We start from the raw sequence: 13,762 nt of genomic DNA on the forward strand, positions 1-13,762 counted from the left end.
TGGAAGGTCACAAGAACAATAAAAAATAAAAGGGGGGAGGGAGAACAAGGGGAGGGGAAGGAACGGGGAGCCAAAGCGAATTGCGAAGCGTTTAGGGTTAAGCTTGTCCTCTCTCTCTCTCTGTGTGTATTATCATAAGCAGACAGTTTGCATAAAAGTGGGCAGCAATTGGGGTCCCCACTACACTAAGAAAACCCCATGATTTCAAAAGGGAAACCCTTTTGGAGGTTTGAACAAGTAGAATGGAGGTGTCTGTCTTTTTCTTTAGGTCCCCAAGCTGTTACGTGCGTACTACCGGGAGCGCGCAGAATCGATAATGTCTTGTGCTAGGTTGCATTCAAAGAGGCGTTGACAACCTTTTTTTTAATCGGCGTACCTTTCTGGGATTGTGCATCTTGTCTTGGGAAATTGTGACTCGAAGAAGAAGCCGAGAGAGAGAGAGAGAGAGAGTGAGAGTGAGAGTAAAGAGTGAGTGAAAGGGTGCCCTCTACTTTTGTGCTCTGCATTGTTACATACAGCGTTACTGTAGATGGCCCCCACCTGCCTCTGGCTTTTTATTTTTTTGTTATTTAAGCCATACCCATTCCAATTCCATTTCTTGCTCCTTTCTTCCTTTCATCGTTACTCTTTTTTCTCATTTCCTTCTTCTTCAATAACACTACGCCCGTAAAGACGTCATGGCAACCACCACCCGTTCAGATGTAAATACATAACACTTCTTCTCCACATCCCATCCATCGTCATCTATCGCCAGCTACACAAAAGCCAATGATATGAGAGAGACAGAGAGAGAGAGAGACGTGTGTCTGATTAACTTGCTTTTTTTTCCCAACACAACAGCCGCGTGTCTTTTGTCCCCTCGTCTTGTACCATGACTCCCCGTCCAGTCGCTTCGCATCCTCGCTGCAGATGCACCAGCAGTCTCTGATCGACCGTCACCGGGAAAAGACAACCGAAATGCTTCAGCACAATGCCCAAGTGTGGGCATCCGCAAGAAAAGCCAATGTCCACGGTATGTTTTTATCTTGCGTCACAGCACACATACATGCTATGTGTGTCTCTCTATGCCACACACATGGAACAGACACTGAGTAATTTTTTGTTTTTGTTTGCGTTTTACAGAAAAGTACAACGCTGCAGCGGCGGAAGTAGAAGAAGACGAAGATGTTGATGATGCTGCTGCTGCTGCTGATCACATTGATGTGTCTCCGAGTACAAGCACAAGCTCCGCATCGAGTGCATCGTCGAGCTCTAGTTGGACAAGCAACAATAGTTCGTGTGACAGCATTGCTACGATCGATACTACACATGGGGTGCGCTATTCCTCACCTCGTCTCGGTGTGAACGACTTGTTGTCACCTGAGATCTATCCATCGTCAAAAGACATGCCTCCTCCTCCTCCTCCTCCTCATCCTTCTCTGCACCACCACCACCACCACCAACACTTGCCCGTTCTGAAGCAGGTCACACCGTCAACAACGACACCACCGCCATTACAGCACTACCCATCATCCACATCAACGTCGACAACAGCATCAACAACAACAAGCACAAACAATAACAAGCCCACAACAACAACAACAACAAATATCGCCGCTGATACAACCAAAAAACGTCGTCGAGGAAACCTTCCCAAAGAAGTAACCGAGTTCTTGAAAGGCTGGCTCGTTGACCACAAGAAGCACCCGTACCCGTCTGAAAAAGAAAAAATCCAGCTCGCCAACCGCACGGGCCTGACAGTGAACCAAATCAGTAACTGGTTCATTAATGCACGACGCCGTATCTTACAGCCCATGCTAGAGTCAGAATCGCTCAACGCGCAGCTCATGGCCTACTCGGAAATGGCTTCGCTCGAACACAAGAAGCGACGCCAGCTTGATATATACGCTTATCAAGGATTCGCAGGTAATGAATCATCCACCCCTCGCCCCATTTGCATCTCCTCTTTTTCACTGACATGCTAACACCTTTTGTGTGTGTGTGTGTGTGTCTGTATATTAGAGAGTTACGGTGCCGATGACAGTCGCAAATGGGCATTTAGACGGACTAAGCTTCCTGCATTTGACGTTGTCGAAAACGATCATTACTCGCTCGCTATGCGATAAATGGCGGCCCTCCACACACACCTCCTGTTGCTGTTATTACAATGCCATCCACACAGTACACACCATACCTCTATACCATCATCAACAACAACAGCAGCAGCAGCAGCAAGCAGTCATAGTAGTGCTAGTGGTCAATGAACCACGCCTCATGTTCCAAAAGACCCCCTTTTCGTCAGTTCTTCTCTTTCTACATACATATACATATAGCGTACCTCTTTTTTCTATATATACTCTTCATCAGTTATCGTTTTCTCTCTTTTCACCATTTTGTCGTTCAATTTCTTTCTTATATATTCTCTGTACAGTAGTAGTCTTTTTTCTTCTTCTTATTATATATCCTTTGGCACCCGTACATCTTTACCATTCACTCTCTTTCAACGACCCACACGGCGCCTTTCGCTATCACCGCACCATCGCCAATAAGATCCACAGCACTAGCCTCTCATTCCCTTACCTATATCTCTCTTGGCACATATATCATGATTTCCACCTCCCCACATCTCCACCCCCCCAACCCATCCGCGCTTTTATGTCAGCTGCTTTCTTGTGCACCATTGCATATAATTTACGGCAACAACATCCACAAAAACAAACTATTGGCAACAAAACGATCTACTCTTCTTTTCAACAAAATCATGCTGCGATTATTACTACTCTATTATCCCTCCCAACCCTACTAACTAAAACTGCTTCTCTATCTCCCTCTTATTATACTCAATACAATCCTTTCTTTTTTTTACCCGCAACACAACAGAGGATAATTATGTCTTGTGTCTTGTTTGTAATTATACATCGAACCCTCCCTATCCCTTTCCTCCTTGTCTTGATCACATAGCATTGCGTTTTCTCTCACACACACACACCTCCACTACATTATTTCCCAGCTTGTAATAAACAAAGCCAAACAAAAAAAAAACCAGCGTGCTCTTGATGTGGTCGAACATAAAGCAACGGATGCGTTCCCGATGATATGAGGATCGGGGCACCCGTGACATTCTGTGTAAATATCAGACATCATTAGCCCTTTTCTTATGCTTTACACCGAGCTTGGAGCCGAACCAGGGGGGTGGGGAAAGTTTGCGAGTGACGATCTGATGGCTTGTCAGACATTGGTAAGACGAATCAACAATGCACCCGGATAAAAGATGGGTTGAATCGCACACACTATATAACTTAAACACCCATCCATATTCAATGGCTTGAGCGAGAACAAACAACATAAAATAAACATAGAAGAGCAAAGAGGATACTATAAACAAAGGGAGCCATTGTATAGAGTGTAATATACTTCCAATCTGGTATATACGTACAGTAACTTATTTCAAAATGCTTCAATGCATAGTTAGAATCAGAACAACAACTCGTACAGTACAAACAAAAAAAAATGATTAAACGACATCTGATGACTACTGAGAAATTCCAATGATGATTGCATAGAGAGTGATCTCTTGCGAATCCGTGGATTAGGGGTGTATGCTTGCCCCAACATCTTTTGAAATTTTCTTTGTCTGCTCTATAGGAGAATATGATCAAGGAAATACATCTTGGGTAGCCACGGCTTCGTCCAGCAGCAGCAACAAGTGATTGACATATCAGAATAAGGGGTTGAGTTTTTTTTTTATTATTTACCAAACAAAATGTACAGGAAAGGATCTATTTCTTTGGAGAGTGAGAAAACGACAAGAGTAGCAACATGGATCATCACGGGCAAAGACAACACAACAATGTCCCATCGTCTCGTCCGTCATCGCTCGGATGCCATGTCCCGTAATGTATATAGTTAAACATACACACACAAAGCAAAATGTTCACACACACAGCATATTATGATTTTCGCGTTCTTTGTTCAACAACAACAACTTGGGGCCCATGCGCTACTACATGACGAGTTGTTGTTGCGTCTAAAAGAGAATTTCTATATCAAATGATCTCGTGTTTTATTTAGGCAATATCTGCTGCAAAGATGAGTTTTGCGTAATACGCACCGTCTATGTATAGAGTGTTTGTACTTGCAACTCCCAGCCCAACTATCAATCCATAGCGTCATTGCACATACAGCTTACACAGCAGCACGCTCATCAACAAAATGCATTGAACCCCCCCCCCTCACGAACGCCGTCACGCCACGCGTGCACACCAGGATTACGCCCTTCTTCCGCGCCGCGCGCGCGCGTATAGTGTGGTATGCCACTCGAAAACTGTAAAAAGCGAGAGCAAGTAAATGAAGGAGAAATAGATCAAGAACGAAGCAGGGAAAGAAAAAAAAACGTTACTCCAAGTACGTAATATTGTAATTTGATCACCCATGCATATAATTCAACAGATGAAATCATGGTCAAGTTATGCTGCTGCTTCTTCTTCTTCTTTATTCGCTCTCCTCCTTCCTCTTCTTTGCTCCCCCTCCCCCTGATATTTTGTATGTAGTGCTGCAGAACATCAAATGTGTCATCATCATTATGTGTGTAAATCAACTTTTGGCGTTTTGTAACCCTTTAAACTTTCTTTTTTTTTTTTTTTTGCAGGATAAAGTTTTGGGGGAAAAAAAAAGACAGCGCTGAGAGTCGTGGTTTGCTCGTGGCTCGGTGCTAGCTACAAGTGTTACGGGTAGTACACATAGCGTATATACTACACAGTTGTTTCTCAAATCACGCGGTACGATCACTCCCCGGGTGGGGGGGGGGTGGGTGTTCATTTGTCAGTTCCACAGATATCTCCAGTTGCCGGGAAGTGCGGGCAAGTCTCGTCGGTCGTTCTCTACCGGACTTGACAACAAACAACAACCCAGAGAGAATAAAGAGTTGATGGTTTGCTAAAAGTTCCTTAAGACACGCTCGAAGCTTTTTGTTCAAGAAGGGGGGGGAAGTTACAGCTGCAATTAACAATGACAAGCAGTACGATGATGATACCATAGCAACAAAATCAATCTCTATGACAACGACCAGTAACTTGGTATTTAAGCTTCAGCTCCTGATTTGATTTGTAATAAAGACATTACTGTACAAGGTAAAAGCAATTTGCAATCGCTGGTATCGTGATTAGTAGACCTGTATACCAGGTATAGATACATTCATGTCATCAAAATCCATCAATAACCCCCCTCCCTTCTCAATACATAGTACTCATGGTCTGGCATCTTTTCGCTTTCAAGAGTGCCCATGATCCCCCCCCCTTAGCTATATAATTGAGCTACTGTTGACAGAGTATCGAGTCGTCAACACGGAGGTAAAAAAAAAAAAAAAAAGTGCTACGCGAGAGTGCAAACAACTCAAGCGTCAGGTGCAAACAAAAAAGAATGCTTGAATGATGTCTCACAACATGAAGGGACATCGCTTTAAGCGGAAAGTTACCATCGGGGGGGGGGGTTGGTCTTACAAGGAAAGCTAAACTATTCATAGCATGTGTCACAGTATAAAAAAAAAACCAACAAAAGACGACGCGGGTATTCTCGTGATTTCAAGCCCATCAAACATTTGACATTGAAAGGGCCCCCCCCTCTCTCTCTCTCTCTCTCTCTTTCCCATTCTCTACAACTCTTTTTTTTTTATTCATGTACAACGTGAAAAATCAAATTTTTTTATACTGTACAACAATTTCAAAACACACTCTTTTTTTTTTCTATAACCCCCCCCAACGGACTTGTTTCGCATCCGGGGAAATATGGAAGTTGAGAAGAACCACACAACATAATAAGAATCCGCATGCGTGATTGCATAATGTAAATACTGCATTCCGCCTGCGTTGTGACAACAACAACAACAACAAGGAACATTGTTTAAATAAAAAAACGGTCGGATTATGCAGGTCTGTGCGTTTCAAAGAACTTTCCTATTTCAATCACCGTATACAGTTTACCAACACTTTACTGTTGTATCCAGTCATGTATTCTAACATAACCCCACCCCCCCACATATCTTTCTTATTGTTGATAGAATGGGGCGCAAGGAAGTGAGATGGTAAAAATAAGCGTGACTTGAAGCAATTTATCTGTTTTCTTTCAGATCGCCGATTCTTGTTGAAGGAAATAATACGCCTACTTTTTTAACGCCCTCTCTCTCTCTCTCTCTCTATCTCGTCATTTCTCCGGTTCTGTATTGCTCGATTTAGCATATAGAGCGTTGGGGAAGGGTTTGGGGGGGGGGGAAATGATGTTGGATGATGTCCGGAAGAGCTACCGACGTAGATGGTCAGAGCACTCATGATGATGATGTGAAAAGTTGATCACGTAGAGCAACAACAGCAGCACCTCCCAGAACAACATCTGGCAACATTGAATCAGTCATTCAAAACAAAAAAAAACTATGTAGTTTTTGTCCCCGTGGATTATCTATGTTTACTGTTTTTGGTCTGCCCTTTATTAAGAAATAGAAACAGTACTGTAGTAGACGGGAGGGGGGGTTAGTGGCCCGTATATAACATGGGGCACCATGCTGCAATTCTTAAAAGTGGTGTACTTTTAACAAAAGTTCTGCAGGTGGATGTTCTTTTCATTTTTATAATGAGATCAATCATTTGATGCAGCGCAAGTAAAAGACGGTCCAGCTTCAGATTTACACATGTACCGTAAAAGCAAGTTTTTGTATGTGGATGATGTTTTTTTTGTTTTTCGGAAAAAATTTAAAGTGAATAATCCGATATCACTTCTTAGCGATTTCTTAGCAGAACACAATGAGTTGCTATCACGATAAGCAATTTTCCTCTTTCAATCAGAGCAAAAAAGAAAATATGCAAGATCACAAAACCTGCTTCTATGATGGTAGTAACAGGTTGGATGTCTTGTTTGGTGTCACTCGCTTTACCTCTACCTTCCCTATTCTATAACAGAATAATTATCGACGGGACAACAAATATATAATTTGTGCTGTGAGCACATAATACTAGATAATTTTCACGCGTGTTTGTTGGTTTACTGTACCTGTGGTATCTTTTTCAGTCATATAATCCTTATTACAATGCAGCACTCCCAATTTTATTTTCTTTGTCAATATGGAAGGCTATAGCATACTAAGAGCGATTGGCTGACAGAATCAATATGACGTGTATTTCTCATTGTATACATTATATAGTTTAACCGATGATTTGTAATAACTGTAGTTGTGTGGGAAGCGAAGTGCAATGAAAAAGTTGGTTTTCACAGTACTGTATCATCATCTTTTTTGTTACGCATTGTTGTACATATCAGTACTACCTTTCATGAAACTATCATATGATAGTGTAAACATATAGCTGATAAAGTAAAAGCTAACATGCCATCGTGATGTCTATGTGCAGCAGAAGCAACTGCTATCAAGTATATTCCTTGCTCTGGAAACCGGCGAGTACTGTAATTTGTAAACCATGATATTGTCAAATGGTTATTCATTGAAATGTGATAGAGAAGCAAGCAAGTAGCCAAACCTAAGAAAAAAATAGATTCAAATTAGCTGCTATGTGTATTGTCACCGATTATTACATATGTAGTAGTGATAATGCATAGTGATTTTAGTACATAGACAGTCTTCTGCAGGCACAAATAAACAAAAATGTGGAAATGTTTCATACCATTTCGTATCAAGAAACGTCAAATCTACACTATTATTACTGTAAGCCAGGTGGCAGAGAGCTACTATTTGTTGGGTGATTATGATACATCATTCTAATGAATGATGGTAGAGATGTGGATGAAAATTGAGTGTGATGCAGTATGTATGTATGTTGGGAGATAGAGAGATCCTCAGGTAAACATACAATCATGCCGTGTTCCAAGGTTTTCGTACGTTAGCTGACGACTATGTAGATGATAGCTACTTGACATTAACAGCATCTAATCGTCGACCTTCATCCTGATGACTCCTGTCTACCTTCTTGTACAACAACATCAACAACAGCAAGTTCCCAAAAGTGCATCTATGCACCCATCTCTATGCAGCAAATGTCAGGATAGATAATGGTTTCTCAATTGACAAAAGACACTAGTTAAATTTTATGGATCAGGTGGTGCAAAACGGACAAGGAGCATGGTCAATTTAAATATACAAAGACTTTGGTAATCTGATTGGTCTATCTGTTGCATCAGTACATGATCAAGTCTGTGTGTTGTTAACGCTTTTGGTGAAATGCGAACCAACAACAACAACAATAAACAACTTAGAGTCGTTTACATGCAGATCATGCGACAAAAATTTGAATGGTAAAGTAATTGGGATTCCTAAACTGCCTATTGCACCTTAATTGTCTTTGTATTAGAAGAAGAAAAGACGAGCTAATGAAAAGAAACGAGAAAACAAAAACAATAAAAGAAGAAAAAAAACAGTATAGCGTGAGAAAGAAAAGAAGAGGTAGGATTAGCTGTATAAATTTAGAGAGGAGGACAGGAAAGAGAAGCAATGAATATAAGGAGAATTGATAAGCGCTAATATTAAAAAATCAGGAAGATGTGTTGTCCTGTTAGAACGATAGAGCGAGCAGAAATAAGGTAGTAGTAAGAAAAAACGTAATTGAAAAACTTATATCATAAGATGAAAGAGAAAACTAAAGAAAAATTAAGAGAAGAAAAAAAAAAGTTCAAGACGAGATAGGACCACCGTATTGCTGCTGCTGTTGCTGAAGATGTTTTTTAGAGTTCATCTTCATCACTCGTCGCATCATGCTCTTGACATGCTTCTGCTGCTTCTGGCGTTGATACTCATCATCATACTCTTCTTCTGCGCGCACCGTTTCTACGCTGCTGTATTCGCTGTCATAACCTTGGGGGCGTTGTTTGCGAAGATTGATTTTCATCTGTGAGAGCGAATGGTTGATCTTTTTGAGGTGCGACAGCTGCGCAGCCTTGGAGCTGTCTCGGTCACCCGGCAAATCGTACGACACGTTGCAAACGGGCGTAAACTCGGCGAAGGCGCGCCCGATCTGTGACTCGGTGGTGGTGGCATTGTTCTTTTGGAACAAGTACGACGAGGCAAATGGATCTGCAGGCACGGGTACTTTGGGCTTGCTAGCCGCCGAAATGATGCGGAACATTAAAGGCGACGCATTTGGATCATAGTCGCCCAATTGAGTGCAAAAGACGGAGATCCAGGGCTCCTCGGGCTCCACTTGCTCTGGCTCATAGTCGTCATCGAGCATGGCTCGGATGCCGGTTGTGTTGGTTGCCCAGTCGCTACTGGTGTATTCGATCTTGCGAATCAATCGATCGTATGACTTTGCTTTGGCTCGCGCAGCTTCGGTTTTCGACATGGGCTCGCATTCGTAATATTTGTTACCGTTGTTGTTCTTGTTGTCGTTACTGCTGCTGGTGTTGGTGTTGGTGCTGCTAGTAGTGTTGGTGCTGCCAGTCGATATTCTGGCAAATCCTGAATCAACACGGTCAAGCCATTGTTTTTTGTGCTCCAGATGGATTCGTTTCGAGTGCTCAATGATCATGCGTGTCAAAAAATGGCTGGCTTTTTCGGCAATGATCGGATCGCAGTCAGCAGGGCCCAGAGTCACCTTGCCCATGGCTTCGCCCAAGTGATAGGCATCCATCAAGTTCTCGTTTTTGTGCTGCATCAATTCCACCAGAAAGTCTAGTATTTCGACTAGCAACTGTTCTCCTTTGCATGAGAGCAATTTTGATAGGCTTGACAATGTACATGCTATGCAACGTAAAAAAAACGTTGTTATTTTTCCAGAGCAAACCAACCCCCTTGAAAAAAAAATTACTGTTTTTCGCTCTCTCTCTTTCTCTCTTCCTTCTTTTTGCATCTTCCCTCTGTGGTACGAGCCAACTCACTATTTCAGCCTTCCACTTCTTCCCCAGAGACTGATATGTAAAGAGAGGAAGAATATACAAATCAAAAAAGACTTACTCTCGTAATTGATAATTCGCCAAACGTTCTTGGGCACAATCCGCTCCTGACTGCACCACAATGTATCCTGCATTAAGGTTGCTACAGAATGAATGCTGACGTGGACAACATCTTCGGGAGTACAACTTTGCTCTCTAAAAACTTTGAGGAACAAAACGCTGCTTGGTGCTGTTTATACGTTATGTTAGTCGATTGCTCCTTATTAATGGCAGTGGTGGTGTTGGTTATGCACACTACTGCTGCATGACTGATAGACAAACAAATAGGCAAAAATTGTGTTCTCACCTGATTTGCGCAGAATCTTTCGTTCATGTAAACCTGGGTGGGTAGTGTACATTGCATTTAGCATTTAGCAATTGCTTTTTCTTATAATGGTTCTCTGTAACAGCAGCGATTTACCTCTTCGTCGTATTTCATCCATGCAAATACGGGTTACTTGGGCGGCGAAATCAAAGGAATATAGCATTGTAAATGTGATGGTCTGATTATAGTTGAAAAAGCTTGTTAAAGATATTTGACTCGATAACATGTTCTTCTTAAAATGTATCGACTACGGTAATAGTAAAAACTAGAGGTAGCTTTCCCATTATCCTTCCTCCCGCTCTTCTTCGTCTTTGAGATAGAACAAGGATAGTAGAAAGAATTTTCGGATAAGTAGAGCTCTTTTTTGTTCAACAAACCTTTTTATTATCGTTTTTTTCGAGGAAATCGTATACGGGTGCAAGAAGAGGGAAAAAAGAAAAAATGACATCCACAAGAGTCCTGGTGCTGTAAAAGGGTACTGCATTGCCCCTTCCAGCCAAGGAGTAAAAAAAAAAAAAGAAGCAAAGAAAACAAGACCATTCGTTCCCGATGTCCTGTTTTTGTTGCTTTCACTAATCGTTGCTTGCTGTAGCTTCGTCTGTGTTACTTTAAGCGTAATTGCTATGCCTCATATGAGCTTTTCATTTGGCCCGTTGTTTGCTAGAAGTATTAATACATGTTCTTTGCTCAGCCATAAGTTAAATTCTAATAAGACTACTGTATGGCACTGAAATCTTTCGTTCCAACTCTTTCTTTTTGCACTTGAATCAAAACATTGAGAAGCTTGAAGTCATCTAAATCAGAAAAATTAAGGGACCAAATTCACACACATACACACACCTTTTTTTCTTGATGTGCACGCGCTCAAAGAAGGTTACTACATACTAACAACAAGTGCTACTGCTGCTAAATGAAAAGATATTTTCTCCAACAACACGACGGACAACAGCTAGAGCTGTTCTCTTCATCTGATAGCTTTTACTTGACTCGTTTTAAATCTCGATACATATCCGCAGAGCACTTTGAGAGACATTTTCGTGTACATCTTCTTCCCTTTTGAAGTAGTACATATGCATGAATAGTCTGAAAAAATGAAAATGAATATTTCCCTCTTTTTTTCTTTTCTTTCTCATGTCGCAGTAACAAAAACCATATGCGTTTCAATGAACACAGCCGTTTCTTAGAGAGAGAGAAAGACAAGGGGAAAGGGAGAAGATGAGGGGTCCCGCTATCCACCTTGAAAAGGAGGAGACGCGAGGAAACCTTAAAGGAGTTGTTGATTTTGAATTTTTCACCAGTATACACATGAGAGAGGGAAAGAAAGGGCTTCTCCAATTCACGTTGTCGCCATAAAAGTGGGTATTCTCAACAATATCATATAATGTACTCTACTACTGCTGCTACTTTTAGCTGCTGATTCCATACCCTTATTGGAAAAAACGGCATGGTGCTGTAATGTGACATATTAACATGATTCATATGTTTTTTCATGTTAGCAACAAATACTGTAAAGGCTATCCTCTGGCTGTTTTTCTTTCTCGGCCAGCTGTATTACAACGAGTTTTTTTTTTTTTTACTGAAGGCTATAATGTAGTTAAAGGTAGAGAAGCATCAGTGGTCAAAGCAGCAATATTAATCGGCCCAGATTTACGTACATTTCACATACTTTGAAAAGTTCATTGTCTTTTTATATGAAACAAAAGCTGCCCGGAGATACTTCTACGTAGCAGTAATGGGGGTGGGGGACAAAAATAAGTGATACATTACGAGGCAGGGTGGTGATACATGTCATAGTAGCTATCAATCTCTATTTACTCGCAGAAAGATGAGGGGAAAGGTGCACGAGCGTATTTGTGACTCGGCACATTGTTGATGATCGCCTTGATAGTCGTCTTGCTTCTTTTTTGATTCCTTTTTACATGATCATGTTTTTAGACGCATATCAGCAGTGAGTGTATATCCCAGTAGCAGACCATTATCTGTCGCTGCTACTATCTCGACTCTATTTGCTGTTGCCTTTGAGACATTTATTCTTGCATGCCCATGAAGTGCTTCAAATTTAACCTTGAGTGGACTTTGAACAAAATACATTAAAACCCAAGTGACGCAACAAATAAAATAACTTATTTTCTTTCTTTAATTTTCATTTTTTTTTCCAAACCATGGAATCCTCAATAAATTCTTCTTCGTCTGCAGGAGAGTCTCAGGCGCAAAACAATGAGAATTCGGACGTTGCCATGAGTGAATCTAATCAAGCTGAAGAAACTCAACAACAAGAGCAAGTGCCAACTCCTAACGGGCCAACCGATAATAACAGTGACACTCAAATGAATGATCCTAATCCTTCGCCACACCAAGAATCGGAAGGCGATGGCAGTGCTGGCTCCATTGATAACGTTGATTTTGCTCCTGCTGCCGCTGCTACGGGTGACCAGGATCAACAACAGGAACAACCAAAAGAAGATACGTCTCACACTCGCGCTGAGCAAGATCAATCAATGATGGATCATGAAACGAGTGCTATTACTGGAGATGTCAATGCTGCACCAGTAACTGAAGAGGACACAAATATGCAACATGAACAGTTTCATGATGCCCAAGAAGGAACACAGACTGACGACATTCGTATGAATGCTGATGATACGGTCAATGACACCAACGAACAAGATTTTCATCCACAGGAATTATCACAGCCACCTTCAGAACAACATCCTGAACAGCAAAATCATGACGATTCTCAACAACAACAAGAGGGAAAAGACGATCCGATGCAGCAAGATATTCCAGTACCAGCATCTGCAGCGACACCAGCAGCAACAGCAACAACAACTACGGCGTCATTCATCAGTTCGCCTGCTTCATGGCAGATTCCACCCAGCGCATTGCAACCCAAACCAGAAAATGTTCAAGGAGCAACTCCTACCAATGTTGCTGTCGCTGTCAATGCTCCTGTAGTAGAACCAGTCAATAAAGCACAGCTTAAAAGAGAAAGGCTGGAACAACGTATTGAAAAGTCGGTGTACGATACCAACGCGTGGTTAGCATTGATCAATGAGGTTCAACAATCGGGTGATTTGGATGCGACGCGTGAAGTATATGAACGATTTCTTCAAGAGTTTCCAACTTCAGTAAGTGCGACTTGGTCTTTTTATTTCCTTTTGAGCGCTTTGTTATGATATGCCGATGGGGTCAAGAGAGTACGAGAACAAAAAGAAAACAAAAGACCACGCGTCTGTCTCTCTCTCTCTCTCTCGTGGATTTTCTCGTTACCCCTCCCACTTTCCAGAACACTGATGTAGATTATCCGGTACGTAAATAAGAAGCATGGTGGGTGGGGAGGGGGGATGGAGATGGAATTAGTGAGATTGGCGGGTGATGGGGTGGTATGTGTTCGAGTAGCGAGGTTTATTTGGAGAAGAGGAGCGGTGGGGGTTTGTTGCGTGTGTTTGTGTACGCGTGCGCGTCATGTGGGTGTAGGCGGGCGTAATATTGGGTGTAGGAAACGGACCCTTCATATGTCTCGCCTTTTTCTTT

General features: G+C 41.9%; 3 protein-coding genes across 3 annotated transcripts; 2 read left to right on the forward strand and 1 right to left on the reverse strand.

Annotated features, from left to right (window-relative positions):
* The first annotated feature begins 498 nt into the window (after positions 1–498).
* BDB00DRAFT_826096 (uncharacterized protein) lies at positions 499–2,206 on the forward strand. The gene is made up of 4 exons (XM_053123700.1): positions 499–701; positions 841–1,012; positions 1,123–1,905; positions 2,002–2,206. The coding sequence occupies exons 1-4, from the start codon at positions 678–680 to the stop codon at positions 2,103–2,105; spliced, it is 1,083 nt and encodes a 360-aa protein (XP_052979168.1). The 5' UTR covers positions 499–677; the 3' UTR covers positions 2,106–2,206.
* BDB00DRAFT_826100 (uncharacterized protein) lies at positions 2,188–3,064 on the forward strand. Its single transcript, XM_053123701.1, has one exon. The coding sequence runs from the start codon at positions 2,254–2,256 to the stop codon at positions 2,938–2,940; it is 687 nt and encodes a 228-aa protein (XP_052979169.1). The 5' UTR covers positions 2,188–2,253; the 3' UTR covers positions 2,941–3,064.
* A 5,581-nt stretch (positions 3,065–8,645) lies between these two features.
* BDB00DRAFT_957719 (uncharacterized protein) lies at positions 8,646–10,185 on the reverse strand (the record flags this gene model as incomplete). The annotated part of the gene is made up of 3 exons (XM_053129670.1): positions 9,926–10,185; positions 9,441–9,643; positions 8,646–9,317 (listed from the first exon to the last, which is right to left on the reverse strand). Exons 1-3 carry the CDS (start codon positions 9,996–9,998, stop codon positions 8,646–8,648), a joined length of 948 nt encoding a protein of 315 aa, XP_052979170.1. The 5' UTR covers positions 9,999–10,185.
* Between the last annotated feature and the right edge of the window lie 3,577 nt (positions 10,186–13,762).

This window comes from Zychaea mexicana (genome assembly GCF_025766255.1).
Source record: "Zychaea mexicana strain RSA 1403 chromosome Unknown BDB00scaffold_42, whole genome shotgun sequence".
Lineage (NCBI taxonomy): Eukaryota > Fungi > Mucoromycota > Mucoromycetes > Mucorales > Lichtheimiaceae > Zychaea > Zychaea mexicana.